This window comes from Callithrix jacchus, chromosome 6 (assembly GCF_049354715.1).
Source record: "Callithrix jacchus isolate 240 chromosome 6, calJac240_pri, whole genome shotgun sequence".
Lineage (NCBI taxonomy): Eukaryota > Metazoa > Chordata > Mammalia > Primates > Cebidae > Callithrix > Callithrix jacchus.
Window position 1 is genome coordinate 37,264,383 of NC_133507.1, and position 17,020 is coordinate 37,281,402.

At 47.2% G+C, this 17,020-nt stretch overlaps 1 protein-coding gene across 1 annotated transcript in view; it reads left to right on the forward strand.

Moving 5' to 3' along the window:
* The window catches only part of CYP27C1 (cytochrome P450 family 27 subfamily C member 1), a 33,692-nt gene extending 20,578 nt beyond the window's left edge, over positions 1-13,114 (forward strand). The window contains exons 6-9 of the mRNA XM_002749239.6: positions 2,201-2,367; positions 3,824-3,902; positions 4,388-4,591; positions 9,105-13,114. Of these exons, the coding sequence (XP_002749285.1) occupies positions 2,201-2,367; positions 3,824-3,902; positions 4,388-4,591; positions 9,105-9,221 (567 nt within the window). The 3' untranslated portion in view covers positions 9,222-13,114. The remainder of the gene's footprint in view (positions 1-2,200; positions 2,368-3,823; positions 3,903-4,387; positions 4,592-9,104) is intronic.
* The last annotated feature ends 3,906 nt before the right edge of the window (positions 13,115-17,020 follow it).

Consider the following 17,020-nt stretch of genomic DNA (forward strand, 5'->3'; position numbering starts at 1 on the left):
TTCATGTCAGAATGAGACACAGCACAGCCCATTGACTTGGGGGTAACCCACAGGCTATCCCATGAGAAGGGAAGAGGCAGACCGCGGTGTATACTGTGTCCTGTGAGTAAGACGCAGCGGCACCATCCTCCCCTAGGCTGTGTGCATGTGCACATGTGTCCATGACTGCGCGAACACAGAGCAGAGCGTGGAGGGAACCCACTCGGTAGTTAACCTGGGTTTCTTGGCTGGCTGGGGTGGCATGGTCCTAGGGGATAGGGAGACAAGTTCCTTTCAAAAACACATGTGTAATATGATACAATTTATAGGGTAAGTGTGAAAATGATCTCCATGTAGGTACAGGTGCAGAGCGGTTGCAAAATTTGCTAAAAGGAAGTGGCGAAACAGGGAAGAGCTAGGCTGATGCTTTCAGTAGGTGGAAGATAATGAAATTTAAACTGGGGAGCTGTGGGCTGGTGCTTCTGGTGCACACCCTGCCTGTCTCACCATTTCCTTTTAGGTAGGAGTCATTGATTTCTTTAACAGGTGGGAAAACCAAACAACCAGACTCATCATCGCAAAGCTTTTCCTTTGCACGGGTGCTTCCTGACCTTGAATAAGCCACATCCCGCACAAACTTCCATCTTAAAAAGAAAAAAAATCTCAGGGCTTTATTTTTATTTTAATGTCACTTAAGCATGTAAAAGCAAAAAACAAAACAAAACACAAAGCATAAACTCCTCATTCTTTTGGATCTTGGGCAACAGTAAAACAGAAATATTTGAATTAAATGCAAACCAAATGATACAATCAATTAAGATTCTAATTGACTATGTGTATGTGATGGCGTGGATTTGCTCAAATTAAGACACCACTTGAAAGGTGACGGAATGAATGAATGGCCTGGTCGCTGAGCTTGTGCCTCCTGCCCCCTGGTGGTAACTAAGAACATCACAATGAAGTGGCATTCAGAAGGAAGCTGTTCCCTTTAGTATCCTACCATAAAAGCCAGGGGACAAATTCTTACAACTTCATACTGATTTTTGAAAATCAATGTTGTTGTAGCATAATTTACGCGCAGTCAGCTGCATCTATTTAAGCTGCATAATGCGATACAGATTGTTGACAGATACAATCATTTATGAAACCATTGCCACGCTGTTCTAAACATTGAGGAGAATGGAATCACACACTATGCTATCTTTTACATCTGGCTTCCTGCACTCAGAAGAATGACTCGGATTCATCCATGTGGAGGCATACAACAGCAATTGATTCTTTTTTATTACCGAGTAGTATTCCATTGTATGGATATACCATATCTTTCATAAAAATATGATCTTAATAGAAATTTTCTATTCCCTTGATAGGAAGCATCTAAGTAATCTTTCATTATTTATCAGAGCTTGCACATTCTATTATGTATACAGAGGCCTGACCTCTTTATAAGAAAATAATATCAATGTTGCCTGCTTAAATTAGTTTTTTGTGTGTGAAAGAAAAATACCTTTACACTGTGGCATTTCCTTGTTTACAAGAGAGTAAAATACAGTCCCATAGATGATAGCATTGATTTTAGTGAAAATCTTGGGATCTGTGAGAATAAAATAATTCTTTTCAATAAGTAGAAAGGTTTGATAAAAGGTATAAAAAATGACACTGCTTTGCACCGATGAGGTATTGACTTGCTCTGTGTGGACCTTCTCTGATGAAGGCAGGGCACGATGGCTAACTTGTGATCTTCTGTGTGCTCCAGTCTCTAGATCAGAGTAGCCAGAATGGGCCAGACCCAGTGTCCTGGGCCTGGGAACGCCAGGGGCCCTTTCTGGCACACGCTGAGTAAGCTGACTAAGCCCTGCAAAAAAGGTCACATGAAGTCCCAGCAGATCCTCCAGGCTCTGCAGCATCCCTGACATATTGCTCTTCAGTGATTAAAAAATGTTCCAGGATCATTTTTCCTGTGGCTCTTCATGACAGGACCACGTGAATCACAGAGTCGACGTCACTTTCCAAATATATGCAATTATTATTATTATTATTTTTTGCCATGAATGAAGGAAAGAGTCTTTCGTTTCAGTAAGACATTAAGCACTGTATGGAACTGGGTGACTTTGACTTTGCAGCTGTGTATTCCCAGGGGACGACATACCTGCCACCGCATCTGTTTTCAATCCCTGGTGTTACTTATTGCCTGCCTCTGTCTGCCGCTTTCTCTCATTAGACGTCCTTCACCTTGTCCTGGACAGTGTATCTCCTGGCAAGGCACCCAGAAGTGCAGCAGACAGTGTACCAGGAGATCGTCAGGAATTTGGGGGAAAGGCATGTTCCAACTGCAGCTGATGTCCCCAAGGTCCCGCTGGTCAGAGCTCTCCTTAAGGAAACCCTGAGGTAAAAAGCTGGCCAGACTCCATCGACTAACTGTGTCCCTTAGGTCTGTGGTTTCTATCATACCAAGTCCTCCAGCTGCCCTTCACGGCTGACCTGTTTAGTATGTGGATGTTCCTCACTGTTACTTTTTCTCTGCTCTTGACAAAATAGCAGAAAGACCATTCTGTTTTATGAGTTGATCTAATCCTTGTTCTCTGTAATGATCTTTGGGTTGGGTGCGGTGGCTCACGCCTGTAATCTCAGCACTTTGGGATGCTGAGGCTGATCACCTGAAGTCAGGAGTTCAAGACCAGCCTGGCCAACATGGTGAAACCCTATGTGTACTAAAAATACAAAAAATAGCTCAGTGTGGTGCTGGGCACCTGTAGTCCAGCTACTTGGGAGGCTGAGGCAGGAGAATCGCTTGAACCCAGGTGGCGGAGGCTGCAGTGAGCCGAGCTCCCACCAGTGCACCCCAGTCTGGGCAACAGAGTGAGACTCCCTCTCGAAAAAAAAAAAAAAAGAACCTTTGGAGCAATCATTAAATATTGTTCCTGCTTTAGCCAATAGGCTCATCAGGGGTTTCCCAACATGTTCCTGGGTCAATGCCCTTTGACTTTGTTCCTCTGAAGATAACGCAAAACAAGATTGATTTGTCAGGAAAATAGTTTGGGTTGTTGGGCTGATTTCCAAACCCTGGCACAAACCTCATGGTACTTGTGTGAATGGCCTCATCGGGGTTGAGACCCCGCCCAGTGAGGCTCATTTACCCCAGACAGGGCTTTCCTGACAAACGGAAAAGCCAGAAGGATGTGGGTTGTCCTGGGTTGAGGTGATGCTTTGGATGGGAGATGGGATTAGGGGACGGATGAAATCCCTTTCCCAAAACAGCATCTCTGTGAAGAAATGCTGTGACGAAGAACAAAGCCTGTTTTCTGCAGTATGTACTAAAGAATTCTTTCAAAGCCGATTTGATAATGACCTTCAACCTAGGTAGCATGCTAATTAATCTCAAAAAAAAAGGGGGGGGGAGCTGGCTGTAATATTTATTGGTATTTGTCAGTTAAAGTTTTATTCAGGATTTTCTGAGATAATCTGATGGCTGAAGTATCTTTTCTCCAAATGCTGTTCATGGGACCTTAAATCCTATGAAGTATTCCTTGATAAAGAGGTCCAGTGGTCACAGAAAATATTAGAAACTTGGAACTTTCCCTGCTAGGAACACAATGTCATATTAAAGGCTTGGCTTTGTGCTTTGCACATTTTTTGCTTTGGGAATCTTTTCCACATTCCTCAGAATACTCGCTGGCAAAGCAAGCCAGCAAAGGTCCTTGCAAAATGTTTCAGTTGAAACTGTACCCTGTGTTGCTTTTTAAGAATTTTTATTGGAAACGGCACTATATCCAGGGTTCTGAATGTTCAGTAAAATATTGTGAAAGTCACCATATCATTCCTGTCCCCACTGGTTCCTTTGCAGGCTGTTTCCAGTGCTGCCAGGGAACGGCCGGGTCACCCAGGAAGACCTGGTTATTGGCGGGTATCTGATTCCCAAAGGCGTGAGTTTGGGGCCATGAGGGTGGGACCAGGCCTTGCGGGTCGGGGTTGAATTGGAACCTGCTTCTACCTTCAAAAAGTCTTTGTCCCTAAGCAGAGATCAATAGGTTTCCTTTTCTTTTGCATGTATTTTAAGAAGAAGAGAAGGCATTGGGAGAACGGAGGTGAACTGTGTGGTCTCATTGCTCTGGAAACTGCTCACTAGCAAGGCAGCCCATGCTCCCTGGCCTCCTCTCTAGTCTGTGTGGAAGAGGCTGGTCACTGCTGGGAGTCTCTGAAGGGTTTGAATGGCCTTCTCAGTGGCTGCAGTGACATTTGGAGTGCAGTGTGGAGCAGCAAGGGAGGGAGCTGCTGCCAACTGGATGTGTGTGGACCCAGGCGGCCCCCAAGTGGGAGGGGGGGACTGTCCAGCTAGGGCTCTGGGCCCTGCCCTGCTCTCAAGTGATTCCTCTCCTTAACCCTTTTCTGTCATCCCCGATTTTCTCAGACCCAGCTGGCCCTTTGCCACTATGCCACATCGTACCAGGATGAGAACTTCCCTCGGGCCAAGGAGTTCCGTCCTGAGCGCTGGCTGCGGAAAGGGGACTTGAACAGGGTTGACAATTTTGGGTCCATCCCCTTTGGTCATGGGGTTCGCAGCTGCATCGGGCGGAGAATTGCAGAACTGGAGATTCACCTCGTCGTGATCCAGGTAGGGTGTGCAGGCCAAATATTGGCCTTTGGGCTTGGCGTCTTTCTACCGGGCTTACCTGCATAAAGACTTCCAGCTTAAGAAGAAAATACGATTTTGGAAACTTAAGAGCAAGAGCTGTCAGGCATGGTGGCATGCCAGCTACTGTCAGGCATGGTGGCATGTGGTCCCAGCTACTCAGGAGGCTGAGGCGGGAGGTTCACTTGAACCCAGGAGTTTCAGGCTGCAGTGAGCTGTGATCTCACTCCAGCACTCCAGCCTGGGCGACAGAGTGAGACCCTGTCCAGAAACAAGAGCGCTGCATGAAATCCCTTGAAAATGCCTCCCCATCTCCCATGCTCACCCCACCCTGCAACCATGGTAGCCACCTTCAAACCCATGGCCACCTGCCTCGCTTCGCTCCTCCTTGGGATCATGTGGGTAGAGGACAGGCCATAGCCTGAGGATCGGAAGGGGTGTGTGCCACTGGGGTGCCAGGGTCTCAGAGCCCAGGTCTCCTGCCATCACACGATGCGATGCGTTAGGAGAGAGGGGAGCGGGGGTCAAATGAGTGGTCTTCAAATGCTAGGGAGCATAAAGCCAGCAGAGAGTGCCTTACAAGGCAGACTCCTAGCCCTCCCTGTGTGCAGTCACCAGTTTGCTGGGTCAGAGTGAGGGACCAGGGTGGCATCACTGCTGCTGCTGATGCCAATGGTGTGGTGCATGGGCTACACTCTGAGAAACCCTGGAGGTCTAAGCGAGGCCCTGTGGGGCTTGGGGACCCCATCCCCACCTCTAGTGGTCATGGTTGCAGTTAGGAGCTGGTATCTCAGGCACCTGCAAGAGCAGGTCTCCCAGGTAAGACATAGTGACCCTCTTGCTGGTCTCTGTTGTTTAACTGAGCCAACAATTTACACCAGCAGTGGTTCTCAAGCTTCTTAAGATGTGAAACATCAGGAAGCACCAGGTGTTGTTAGAGAACACCTTCGTGTTAAAATACATAACTCTGGGTTTGCCCCGTGTCTGGGTTCTGGCTGCAGCAGGAACTAAATATCACCTGAAGGAAATTTTATAAAAGAAAAGCTGATGGTGGAGAAAATTCTGCCTGTTAGGCTCTCCTGCAAGTCAGAGAAGACAGTTTTAGCGACGGGAAACCTGGCACCATCGTTGCCTGAGCATTGGGAGGATGTGGGGAGTGCCTGGTGACCTCATCTCCCCATTTTATTGATGAGAAAACCGAGGCTCAGAAAGCAGCAGCCACTTGCCAAGTCCCACAGTCAAGAACCAGTGTCTTGACTCCTTCCTCACAAGTCATGCAGGTGCCTCCTACAGGCTCACGGGGAGCCTGGAGCTGGGCAGAAGGGAGAGTGAGGGACCAGGGAAACCTGGCCTGCTGGGCAGAGCAGGAGAGGGATTCTGGATGGTCAGGACTGGTGTGGGCACTGGAGCTGGAGAAGGTGAGGGTCTACTGCCCAGGGAGGAGGCACAGAACGAGGTGTGGGGAGAACACCCACTGGCTCAGGGCTGGCTCTGGAGCCACAGGTGGCCCATGAGGCTCTGCTGGTGTGGGGCTGGCGGGATCAAGTGACCATCCCACCTGCCTGAGATGTGGCCGGTGCCCCTGTCCCCAGGAGCATGTGAGCGGCAGCTCGGGTGTGTGGGGAGCTCAGGGTAAGCCAGCTTCACCCCTCGATCTGCTACTTGCTGGCTCCGGGACCTTGGCAGGTTTCTCAGCCACCCGAGCCTGTTGCCTCATTCACAGAAGGGGCCAAATCCCTGCCTGACAGATGTGTGAGGAGTAAAAACAGTCCATGTGCAGAGTGTGTACTCAAGAAGTGGAAGCTGTTCTCATCCTCTGCACTAAGTCAGCGTGGGGAGTGCTTTCAGGAAGGTCTCAGCTCCTTAAAATGCTGCTGTGCCTCTCGGAGCCACTGCGCCCTCCCGAAGGGCATCTGTGAGTTGAGAGGGAGGCTTGTTGCCCCCGGGCTCTGACTGCCTGGAGAACCAGGGGAGACATCCAAGCCAGAGGCCAGAGGTGAAATGGGGTTTGAAGCTCATTGTGTGATCTTGTTTGCTGCTGTTAACATACGGATATACCTGCTAAAAAGATTTTGCTTAAAAGGTCCTCATTTTGCCGGGCGCAGTGGCTCACTCCTGTAATCTCAGCACTTTGGGAGGCCGAGGCAGGCGGATCACTGGAGGTAGGCAGTTCGAGACCAGTTTGAGACCAGCCTGACCAACATGGAGAAACCCCATCTCTACTAAAAATACAAAAACTTAGCCAGGTGTGGTGGCACAAGCCTGGAATCCCTGCTACTCGGGAGGCTGAGACAGGAGAATCGCTTAAACCCAAGAAGCGGAAGTTGTGGTGAGCCAAGATTGCGCCATTGCATTCTGTGCTGGGCAACAAGAGTGAAACTCCATCTTCACCCATGTGGCATATTCAGGAATGCAAGGATGGTCTGCCTAGAGAAAATCTGTTGGTACAATTCACCACGATAAAGAGGAGAAAAATTACATGATCACCCCAAAAGATAATTGATAAAATTCAACACCATTTGGTGAAGAAAGTCTCTTGGCACATAAGCAGCAGTGGGCCTTTCTTTCTTTCTTTCTTTCTTTCTTTCTTTCTTTCTTTCTTTCTTTCTTTCTTTCTTTCTTCTTTCTTTCTTTCTTTTTTTTACTTTAAGTTCTGGGATACATGTGCTGAACGTGCAGGTTTGTTGCATAGGTACACATGTTCCATGGTGGTTTGCTGCACCTATCAGCCCATCATCTAGGCTTTAAGCCCCACATGCATTAGGTATTTGTCCTAATGCTCTCCCTCCCCTTGCCCCCCACCGCCGACAGGCCCTGGTGTGTGATGTTCCGCTCCCTGTGTTCAGGTATTCTCAGTGTTCAACTCCCCACAGTGTGGCCTTTCTAAGCCAAATAAATGGCATCTGGCCCAACAGTACAGGGAAATGCCTGAAGGCTACTGGGAAGGAAAGGAACAGCTTTCATTGTGTGGTATTAATGTGTTCTCTTAAAATCGGGAGAAAGATATTTGATTGAACAGAAGTATGTTTGGAAGATCCACCCCAGCTCCCTGGGAGTTGGAAACTGGATGTGGGGGAGGGGACAATGTTATCTTTTGCCTCCTGCATAGTTTTAACTTTTTTCAACAAACCGCTCAGAAAGGGAAAAATACTGAGCGGCATGATGGCCTTGAAGTCAGGAGACCCATGTGTGAATCTTCCCTCTACTGCATGGGAATGAGCAGGCATTTCCGAGAGGTCAGCGCGAGGGGTCAGAGGTTAGGTGTTTAGGCTGAGCTACCCAGATGCCAGCACACGGTGGAGCTGCCTGAACACATGCGGTTCCCTTCATTTCTTTAACAGTGAGGAAGGCATGAGTTCTGCCTGCGTCCCCATTGCAAGCCTTGACTCTTGAGCCCTGGTGCCTGCCTGACTCCATCTGGAGCCCCATCCCATCCTGAGTGCAGCTTCCTTGCCTGGGAGACAAAGCTGGAGAGAGAGAAAGAGGAGGATGGGGACAGCCTGGGTAGCTCAGCCTAAACACCTAACCTCTGACCCCTCGCGCTGACCTCTCGGAAATGCCTACTCATTCCCATGCAGTAGAGGGAAGATTCACACATGGGTCTCCTGACTTCAAGGCCATCATGCCGCTCAGTATTTTTCCCTTTCTGAGCGGTTTGTTGAAAAAAGTTAAAACTAAGTAGGAGGCTGTGGTTCACTGGCTCATCTGCCCCCTGCACTGTCCAAATGAGCTGAAAGCAAGGCCCGCCCTCCCCCCAGGAGTCTGTCTGTGGACAGAAGTCTTTAGATCAGGTTACTTGCGTATTTCTAAGCACAAGACTGGCTTTGAACATCAAGCCCTGGCCAGCCAGTGGGGGAGGTGATTGCTTTAGGGTGATGGCTATTTTGGTGTTTTTCAAACTCAGTGTGTAGGTACATTCCAGTGTCACCCCAGGAGGCAGGGCCGGTTCTGCTTTTGAACTGTAGAAATGAGAAATGGAATCAAAGGTACGAACCAAGAATATTTAAATTCAGGACATGAGCACGATGAAGTCTTTTGGATTCAGCTCTCTCCGCCTCTGTTTCTGGCCTGGTCTGAAGTGGCTGCAGATTCGGAAGCAGCAGGAAACACAGAATTTCACTTTGTTCCACATTTCCCCCTGCTCCTTTCACGCCTTCTTTATCTACACCTACAAGGGAAGCAACAGAGTTAGAATCTGAAATGGTGAATGAAACTTAAGCCATCTGAGCATCTGCCTGCATCTCTATCCCACCGGCTGTGCGGCTGCGCAGCTGCTCAGCAGACGTGCCAGGCTCTGGTTCGGGATCTAAAGTTCTGCCCCCAACAGTGAGCTTCCTACTGACCCCGAGGTTCTGTAGCTTCAAAAAATGACCTGGGTGCTTATTGCCTCTGCTCTCTGCAGCCCAGTGCCCACAGGAGGAGTCAAAGCATTCAGGGAGCACTGGGAGTTTTCTGCTGTTCCAATTCTGACCCTTCTCTCTCTTTCTCTTCTTAGTTGCTTCAACATTTTGAGATCAAAACGTCTTCTCAGACTAAAGCTGTTCACGCAAAAACCCACGGGCTCCTGACGCCAGGGGGGCCCATCCACGTGCGATTTGTTGACAGAAAGTAAGCCTGGGTTTTAAACCTGGGCTGATGTAGCAGACCAGCTCGCCAACACACACTGGCAGAGGAAGGCAGCATCGCTAGAGTCTGTCTCATGATAGGCTGGCCTCCTGGGTCCCGGGACACTTGTAAATCTTTATGCAAAGCAATGTAAAATGGCTGCTGTTTTACTGGTGCATACCAGAAGTCGCCTTTTCTTTGGGGGAAACAGCTGATTAAAAAGCAGGGGCACAGAATATTCATGCTTCACACATTGTGCGAGACTCAGTATTGAATGACTGGCAGTATTCTGTGCATTTACTTGTACAGGGAAATGGTGGTTTACTTACAAATTCAGTTAATTGAATGTATGTTCTCTAATACTGGCATCCGGGCTCTATGTTAGAAGGCGATTTCAACTTACTGTTTCTAATTTGAAGAGGGAACATTAAGAATGCCTCTGTAATACTGTCATTATGGGAAGAAAACACCAGAGGCAATATTTTATCCTGAGCAACAGATTTAGATCCTTTTGAAGGGCTCAAACTTAAAAGGGCCAGCCGGGCCTGGTGGCTCATGTCTGTAATCCTGGCACTTTGGGAGGTCAAGGTGGGAGGATTGCTTGAGCCAGAAGTTCAAGACCAGCCTGGGTGACATGGTGAAACCCTGTCTCTACAAAAAATAAAAAAATTAGGCCAGGCATGGTGGCTCATGCCTGTAATCCCAGCACTTTGGAAACCGAGGGGGGTGGATCATGAGGTCAGGAATTCAAGACCAGCCTGGCCAAGATAGTGAAACCCCGTCTCTACTAAAAATACAAAAATTAGCCAGGTGTGGTGGCAGGCTCCTGTAATCCCAGAAACTGAGGAGGCTGAGGCAGGAGAATCACTTGAACTCGGGAAGTGGAGATTGCAATGAGCTGAGACTGTGACACTGTACGCCAGTCTAGGCGACAGAGCAAGACTTCGTCTCAAAAAAAAAAAAAAAAAAAAAAAATTAGCCAGGCATGGTGGTGCACACCTGTGGTGCCAGCTACATGGGAAGCTATTGCAGGAGGATCATTTGATCTCAGGAGGGTGAGTCTGCAGTGAGCTATCTATGATGGCACCACTGCACTCCAGCCTGGGCGAGAGTGAGACTCTCTCTCAAAAATAAAATAAAATAAAAGGGCTGTATTCTTACTTTTCTCTCCGAAGCTAGTGCTTAATTTTCTTGTCATAACGCCTGATGAAGTTGACTATTAGTTTTTATTTGGAGATAATAAAAAAGAAAGCTCCTGGTGAAATCAAGAATAATTCGATTTTCTAACCAAATCTAATCATGGAGCAGAGTAGCGTTTAAGAACTGGAACTATGACTGCGTAAAATTTTGTGGCCTAAGTTGTGAGAAGCAATTAAACAGGCAGCGTGGCAAACAATGTAACTTTAGAATACCTTGATTTCAAGGAAAAATAAATACATAAATAGAGATGCTACAGATAAGACAATATTTTTATCTTCTTGGTGTTCTTGTAAATATCCACAAGAGAACCCTGACCCAGCTTCGGGCTTGAGCCAGGCTCTCAGGGAAGCCCTGTCTCCGGGAGGGCTGGGTCCTGCTGAGTTTTGTTGCCTTCCTGCTGCTCACTGGTTGCTAAGAGGAGATACCTGGCCAGGCTCGGTGGCTCATGCCTGTAATCCCAGCACTTCAGGAGGCCGAGGTGGGCAGATCACGAGGTTAGGGGTTCGAGACCACCCTGGCCAAAATGGTGAAACCTCGTCTCTACTAAAAATACAAAAATTAGCCGGATGTGGTGGCGCGCACCTGTAATCCCAGCTACTCAAGAGACTGAGGTAGAAGCATTGCTTGAACCAGGGAGGTGGAGGTTGCAGTGAGCCGAGACTGAGCCACTGCACTCCAGCCTGGATGACAGAGTGAGACTTTGTCTTAAAAAAAAAAAGAGGAAACACCATGATTTCTTGTTGCTCTTGCCTTGTCTTCATGCCTGAAATATCTGATTCCCAATTCCATAATTTTCTTTACATAATCCTTCTCCAAAAATTACTTCCCTACTAAGATAGACCATACAGGTTTTTTTTTCCATTTAGTAAGTCACTCTGCAAAATAACCCTTAAGTAAAATAGACATAATATCCATTTCACATACCATTTTTGTTAAAGTATATAATAAGGTTGAAATCTTTGTGTGATAGCAGAATAACTCTAGTATGAACGCTGTCAGTGTACAGGTAAATGTAAAATTGGGTCTATTAACTGGCCAGGTGTTGGATTGATTACTCTAAGGTGGCCGTATATGTATGTTAAGTTTTATAAACTAGATGAAACTGCATTCTGTTTGAGGCTGAAATTTAAAAATATTGAGAGTAACTAAGAGACTTGAAGTGCCCTCTTATTCCCTGGGTGTATAGGCAGTGTGCCCTTCTAGTGAAGTGTGTCTCTGCCCGGGGATCAGCACAGGGTGAATAGAAAGTACCTGTGCCCATTGCTCAGTCTCACTGAACAGGAAGGGAAGCAGCCAGACAGGGGGGGCCTCGTGATGTGATGTAGCGGGAAGTGCAGAGTGCCACCCAGGAAGCATCCGTGCCAAAGAAACAGCAATTCAGCTGGACAAGTTTCTAGGTTCACTACTGGTTGGTGGGAAATATGGGGTATACAGGGAAATGTCAAAATTCCATGGGGGGCTGGGCATGGCAGCTCACACCTGTAATTCCAGCACTTTGGAGAGACTGAGGAGGGAGGATCGCTTGAGGCCAGGAGTTTGAGATCAGTTTGGGCAACATAGGGAGACCCTGTCTACTAAAAACAAAAAAAGAATTAGCTGAGTATAGTGGTGTATGCCTGTAGTCCTAGGTATTTGGGAGGCTGAGGTGGGAGGATTGCTTAAGTGAGCCGTGATCTGCCACTGCACACCAGCCTGGGTGACAGAGTGAGACACCATCTCACACAAACAAACAAACTCCATGGGGATGCAGTCAGCAAAATCCAGAATAGAGCGAGGTCTATAGGGCCAATGTCTTGGGTTTCCAACAAAACAGTAAGTGACAGGTAAAGAACAAGGGGAGGGGCCGGGTGCGGTGGCTCAGTCCTGTAAACCCAGCACTTTGGGAGGCTGAGGCCAGTGAATCACCTGAGGTCAGGGGTTCGAGACCAGCCTGGCCAACGTAGTGAAACCCCCCTCTCTACTAAAAATACAGAAATTAGCTGGGCATGGTGACGGGTGCCTGTAATTCTGGCTACTCGGGAGGCTGAGACAGAAGAATCGTTTGAACCTGGGAGATGGAGGTTGCAGTGAGCCAAGACTGTGCCACTGCACTCCAACCTGGGCAACAGGAGCAAAACTCTGTCTAAAAAAAAAAATCCACAAAAACCCAAGAGTTGGGGAGAACAGTTAGAGATGAAGCAATAGGAGACATATGAACCAAGTGCAGATTCAAATAAACCACTCGTAAAAAGACATTCGAGAGATAATTTAAAAAATAAAAGCCAAAAATATTAATTCTCCCAATCAATCAATGAAAAAGAGTGCAATTTGGGGAAATTTGAATGCTGACTGTGTGTATTTGATGATATTTGGGAATTACTGTTAATTTTTTTTTGGTGTGATAATGATAGTTACGTTTAAAAAAAGAGATCTTATCTCTTGGAGATATCACTTAAGAGTATAAATGTTTATGGCTGAAATGCCATGGCATCTTGGATTTGCTTTAAAATAACCCAGCTTGCTGTGGAGGGGCGGGGGTGGGTAATGTTTATGGCTGAAATGTTATGGCATCTTGGATTTGCTTTAAAATAACCCAGCTTGCTGCGGGAGTGAGGCGGGTAATGTGTGTGTGGGAAGGTGGGGAGGCTTCGGGAGGAAGAGATGGCCCGAGATTCAGCAGATGTTGCTGACTGTGGAAGCAGGGTGATGGGGCGGGGGTGGCGCATGACACGGTGCTCTCTACTTTGTGTATATGTGAACATTTCCATAATAAAAGATGCCTTCAGAAACAAAAGACTGATCAATAATCTCATCATTTATTCCTTTTTCATTCCTATTCACTATTACCAGCACAACTGATTGTGAATTAGGCTCTGCAAGAGCTCTACCTTCCTTTTCAATAGCGTTAGAGGCCGAGCGTGATGGCTCCCACCTGTAATCCCAGCATCTGGAGAGGCGGAGGTGGAAGGATTGTTTGAGGTTAGGAGTTCAAGAGCAGCTTGGGCAATAAAGTGAGTCCCTATTTCTACAAAAAAATTAAAAAATCAGCCAGGTGTGATGCATGCCTGTAGTCCCCGATACTGAGGAGGCTGAGGTGGGAGGATTGCTTGAGCCCAGGAGATCGAGGCTGCAGAGAGCTGTGATCTCCCCATAGCACTCCAGCCTGAGTGACAAAGTGAGACCCTCTATCTCTTAAAAAAAAAAAAAAGTATTAGAAATGATTGATTTAACACACTGCAAACGTACAAGTGTTGTGATAAGATTTGGGGGACCTGCCAGGGCCCAGGTAGCCTTTGCAGCTGAGAAGTAAAGACAGGACAAGTCAGATAGCAGGAAGGAAAGAGAAGCAGGACCCTGGGGTCCCAGTGGAGGCTAAAAGGGGTCAAACCACAGGGTGTGACAGCAGAGGGTGGTGGGCACTCCCTGCCTGAAGGCTTTCAAACTTCATTTTTTTTTTTTTAGATGGAATCTCACTCTGTCGCCTAGGCTGGCGCATACTGGCACAATTTCAGCTCACTGTAACCTCTGTCTCCTGGGTTCAAGCAATTCTCCTGCCTCAGCCTCCCAAGTAGCTGGGATTACAGGCTCCCACCACCATGCCTGGCTAACTTCTTTGTATTTTTAGTAGAGACGGGGTTTCGCCATGTTGGCCAGGCTGGTCTCGAACTTCTGACCTCAAGATACACCGGCCTTGGCCTCCCAAAGTGCTGGGATTGTAGACGTAATCCACTGTACCTGGCCTTCAAACTCCATTTTTAAGAATGTGCTGGGCAAATGAAAGGGCTCAGCTGCTGGCCGGGTCTGGGAAGCTGGCCAGGGGTCATGAGTGAGGCACAGGACCAAGCACAAGCAAATGCCAGCATGAAGTGGCTCCACAGCCCCTTCCAGGCCGAGGCAAGCACACCCATCAGGAAGGCGAGGGACAAGCACAGGCACAGAAGCAGCAGAGCCATTTAGGTAAAAGTAAAAAGGAACTTATCAGAGGGACACTGGGCATTTGCTAAATGGAAGGACCAGCAGACCAGCCAAGCATCAGCCAGGGCCATCCAGGGACCTTGGCTGAGGATCCAGGTCTCCCCAGTTGCTTGTGCACATTTCAGCAGCTCCCCTGAGTGGCTTGGCCTGTGATGGACAGGTGCTCTGACAAAAGCCCGGGGGGGGGCGCTGAGCTGGCAGCCACAGGTGTCCACTGGCCAGCATCGCTAGTCACTGGGTTACATGTCCTCTCTCCCTTGTGTCCTCTTACCCTCAGGGTCCCTGCATACCTGGGTGTCATTTCCAGCCCCTCCCTATTCCACTATTCCACTTCCAATGAAGCCTTGGGCCATTTTCAATATATCTTTTATTTATTTATTTTTTTGAGATGAAGTCTTGTTCTGTGGCCAAGGATGGAACACAGTGGTGCCATCTCAGCTCACTGCAGCCTCTACCTCCCGGGCAGGATTCTCCTGGCTCAGCCTCCTGTGTAGCTGGGATTACAGGTGTACACCACCATGCTCAGCTAATTTTTGTGTGTATATATATATGTATGTATATTTTTTAGTAGAGACAGGGTTTCACCATGTTAGTCAGGCCGGTCTCGAACTCCTGACCTCTGCCTCAGTCTCCCAAAGTGCTGGGATTACAGGCATGAGCCACCGCACCCGGCCTAAGTTTTGTATTTTTAGTAGAGTCAGGGTTTTACTATGTTGGCCAGGTTGGTCTCGAACTCCTGACCTTAGGTGATCTGCCCACCTCTGCCTCCCAAAATGCTGGGATTACACGTGTGAGTCCCCACGCCAGGCCCCAATACATCTTAGGTCACTTCCTGGAAAGAAAACGTTCTCCAACGACTTTTAGCCACTGCCACACTCTCATTTAATAATGAAAACATCCAGTCCAGTGTAAAGAAAACTTTGCTTAAAACAGCATCTCTCCTCCCTCAGCTCAGGGCGGCAGTGGCTGGATGCTGGCAGGGCTGGGCATCTATTTCCTGCCTTGCTCTACCCCACTCCCACCCTAAGCTCTCAGGCTTCTTTGGTTTGGAGCTGGGGGAGGAAGAAGGGGTGGGGTGAAACAGGAGCCCCTTGAGTGATGCCTTGGAGACCTGACCTGAGCCTCTTCACCCTGGGCAGACACAGATGCAAAACGAACTCTTTCTCCTGGGTTCTTTCTCAGGACTTTTCCTAAACGGGAAGCCTCCAAGCAGACTTACCAAGAAACCAGTAGTGCCTTTCCTCCAGGCGGCTTCTTATGACTGCCCGTCAGCCTTTGGCATGCGGGGCCCACGTCCGCCTGGGAGCTAGACCCCTCCAAGCACTTCTCCTGGGCAGAACCTAAAACCCTCCCACAGACTCCCCTGTGTTTCACCCTCTCCCCACCAAAGATCCATGAGTGGAAAAGGGAGTTCTGGTCACTGGACTTTCCCTGTCATTTACAGAACAAGAACAATGGAGAAGAGAGTGAATCTATAAATCTAAGCAGCAGAACTGCAGACACGCGGTGTGACTCAGTCTCGGACTCAACTTCTCCCTTGGCAGAAAACTTTTAGAGGGTCCTGAAATTTTATTTTCTTTTGCAATATAAATAGTGTAATACTGTATCATTCCACGACTTGTTCCCCCATTGTTTTAAGTGATTTATTAATGTTGCTACAAGTGAATTTGCTTCTTTAATTTTAACTCTTCACAGTATTTCAAGGTACTGATATAGCACCATCTACTTACCTATGTTCTTGGAAGAAGCCTTTTCAACTAACACTTTCTTTTATTATAACTACTATTGTTTTTATTATACTGATGTAGAGGAAAACGTCAAACAGCCACAAAAACAGAATAATGAACCACCATGTATCCAACCTCAAAAATTTCTAACGCCCCATTGCCAATCTAGTTTCACTGATACCACCATCTGCTGGAGAACATCACATTTATTAAGAGTTCAGCATAGGCTGGGCGCGGTGGCTCACGCCTGTAATCCTAGCACTTTGGGAGGCTGACGTGGGTAGATCACCTGAGGTCAGGAGTTCAAGACCAGCCTGGCCATCATGGTGAAACCCCATCTTTAAAAAAAAAAAAAAAAGAGTTCAGTATATATCTCTAAAACATATGGATTCTTTAAATAAAACCCATAATGCCATAAAATAGCTAAAAATTTAATAATGATGCATTATAATTATCATATCCAATCAGTATTCAAATTTTCAATTGTCTCATAAATATAAAATTTTAAGTAGTTTGAATCTATTCAGATAATGCCTATTCCTTCAGATGGACAGATTTGTATCTTAAATATCTTTTAAGGTTCTCCCTCTCTCCCTCTCTTTCTGTCTCTCTCTTAAAATTTTTTTCTTGCAGTTTATTTCTTGAAGAAACTGAATTGTTTATCCTGTGGAATTTCCCACAACCTGAATGTTGCTTATCTCATTCCTATGGCATCATGTTCTTCTATCCCCTGTTTTTTCCTAGCTAGATCTAGAGGTCACTCTCATTTTTAAATAATTTAGCTGAGTATAAAACTCTTTACTGGTGGTTGTTTCCTCTCGGCATTTTGAGGATGTTATTCTGTTGTCTTACACTTTGGTTATTGCTATGAGAAGTCTGAGGTCAGTCCATTCTCCCTCTGCAGGCAATTTATAATTTCTCTCTG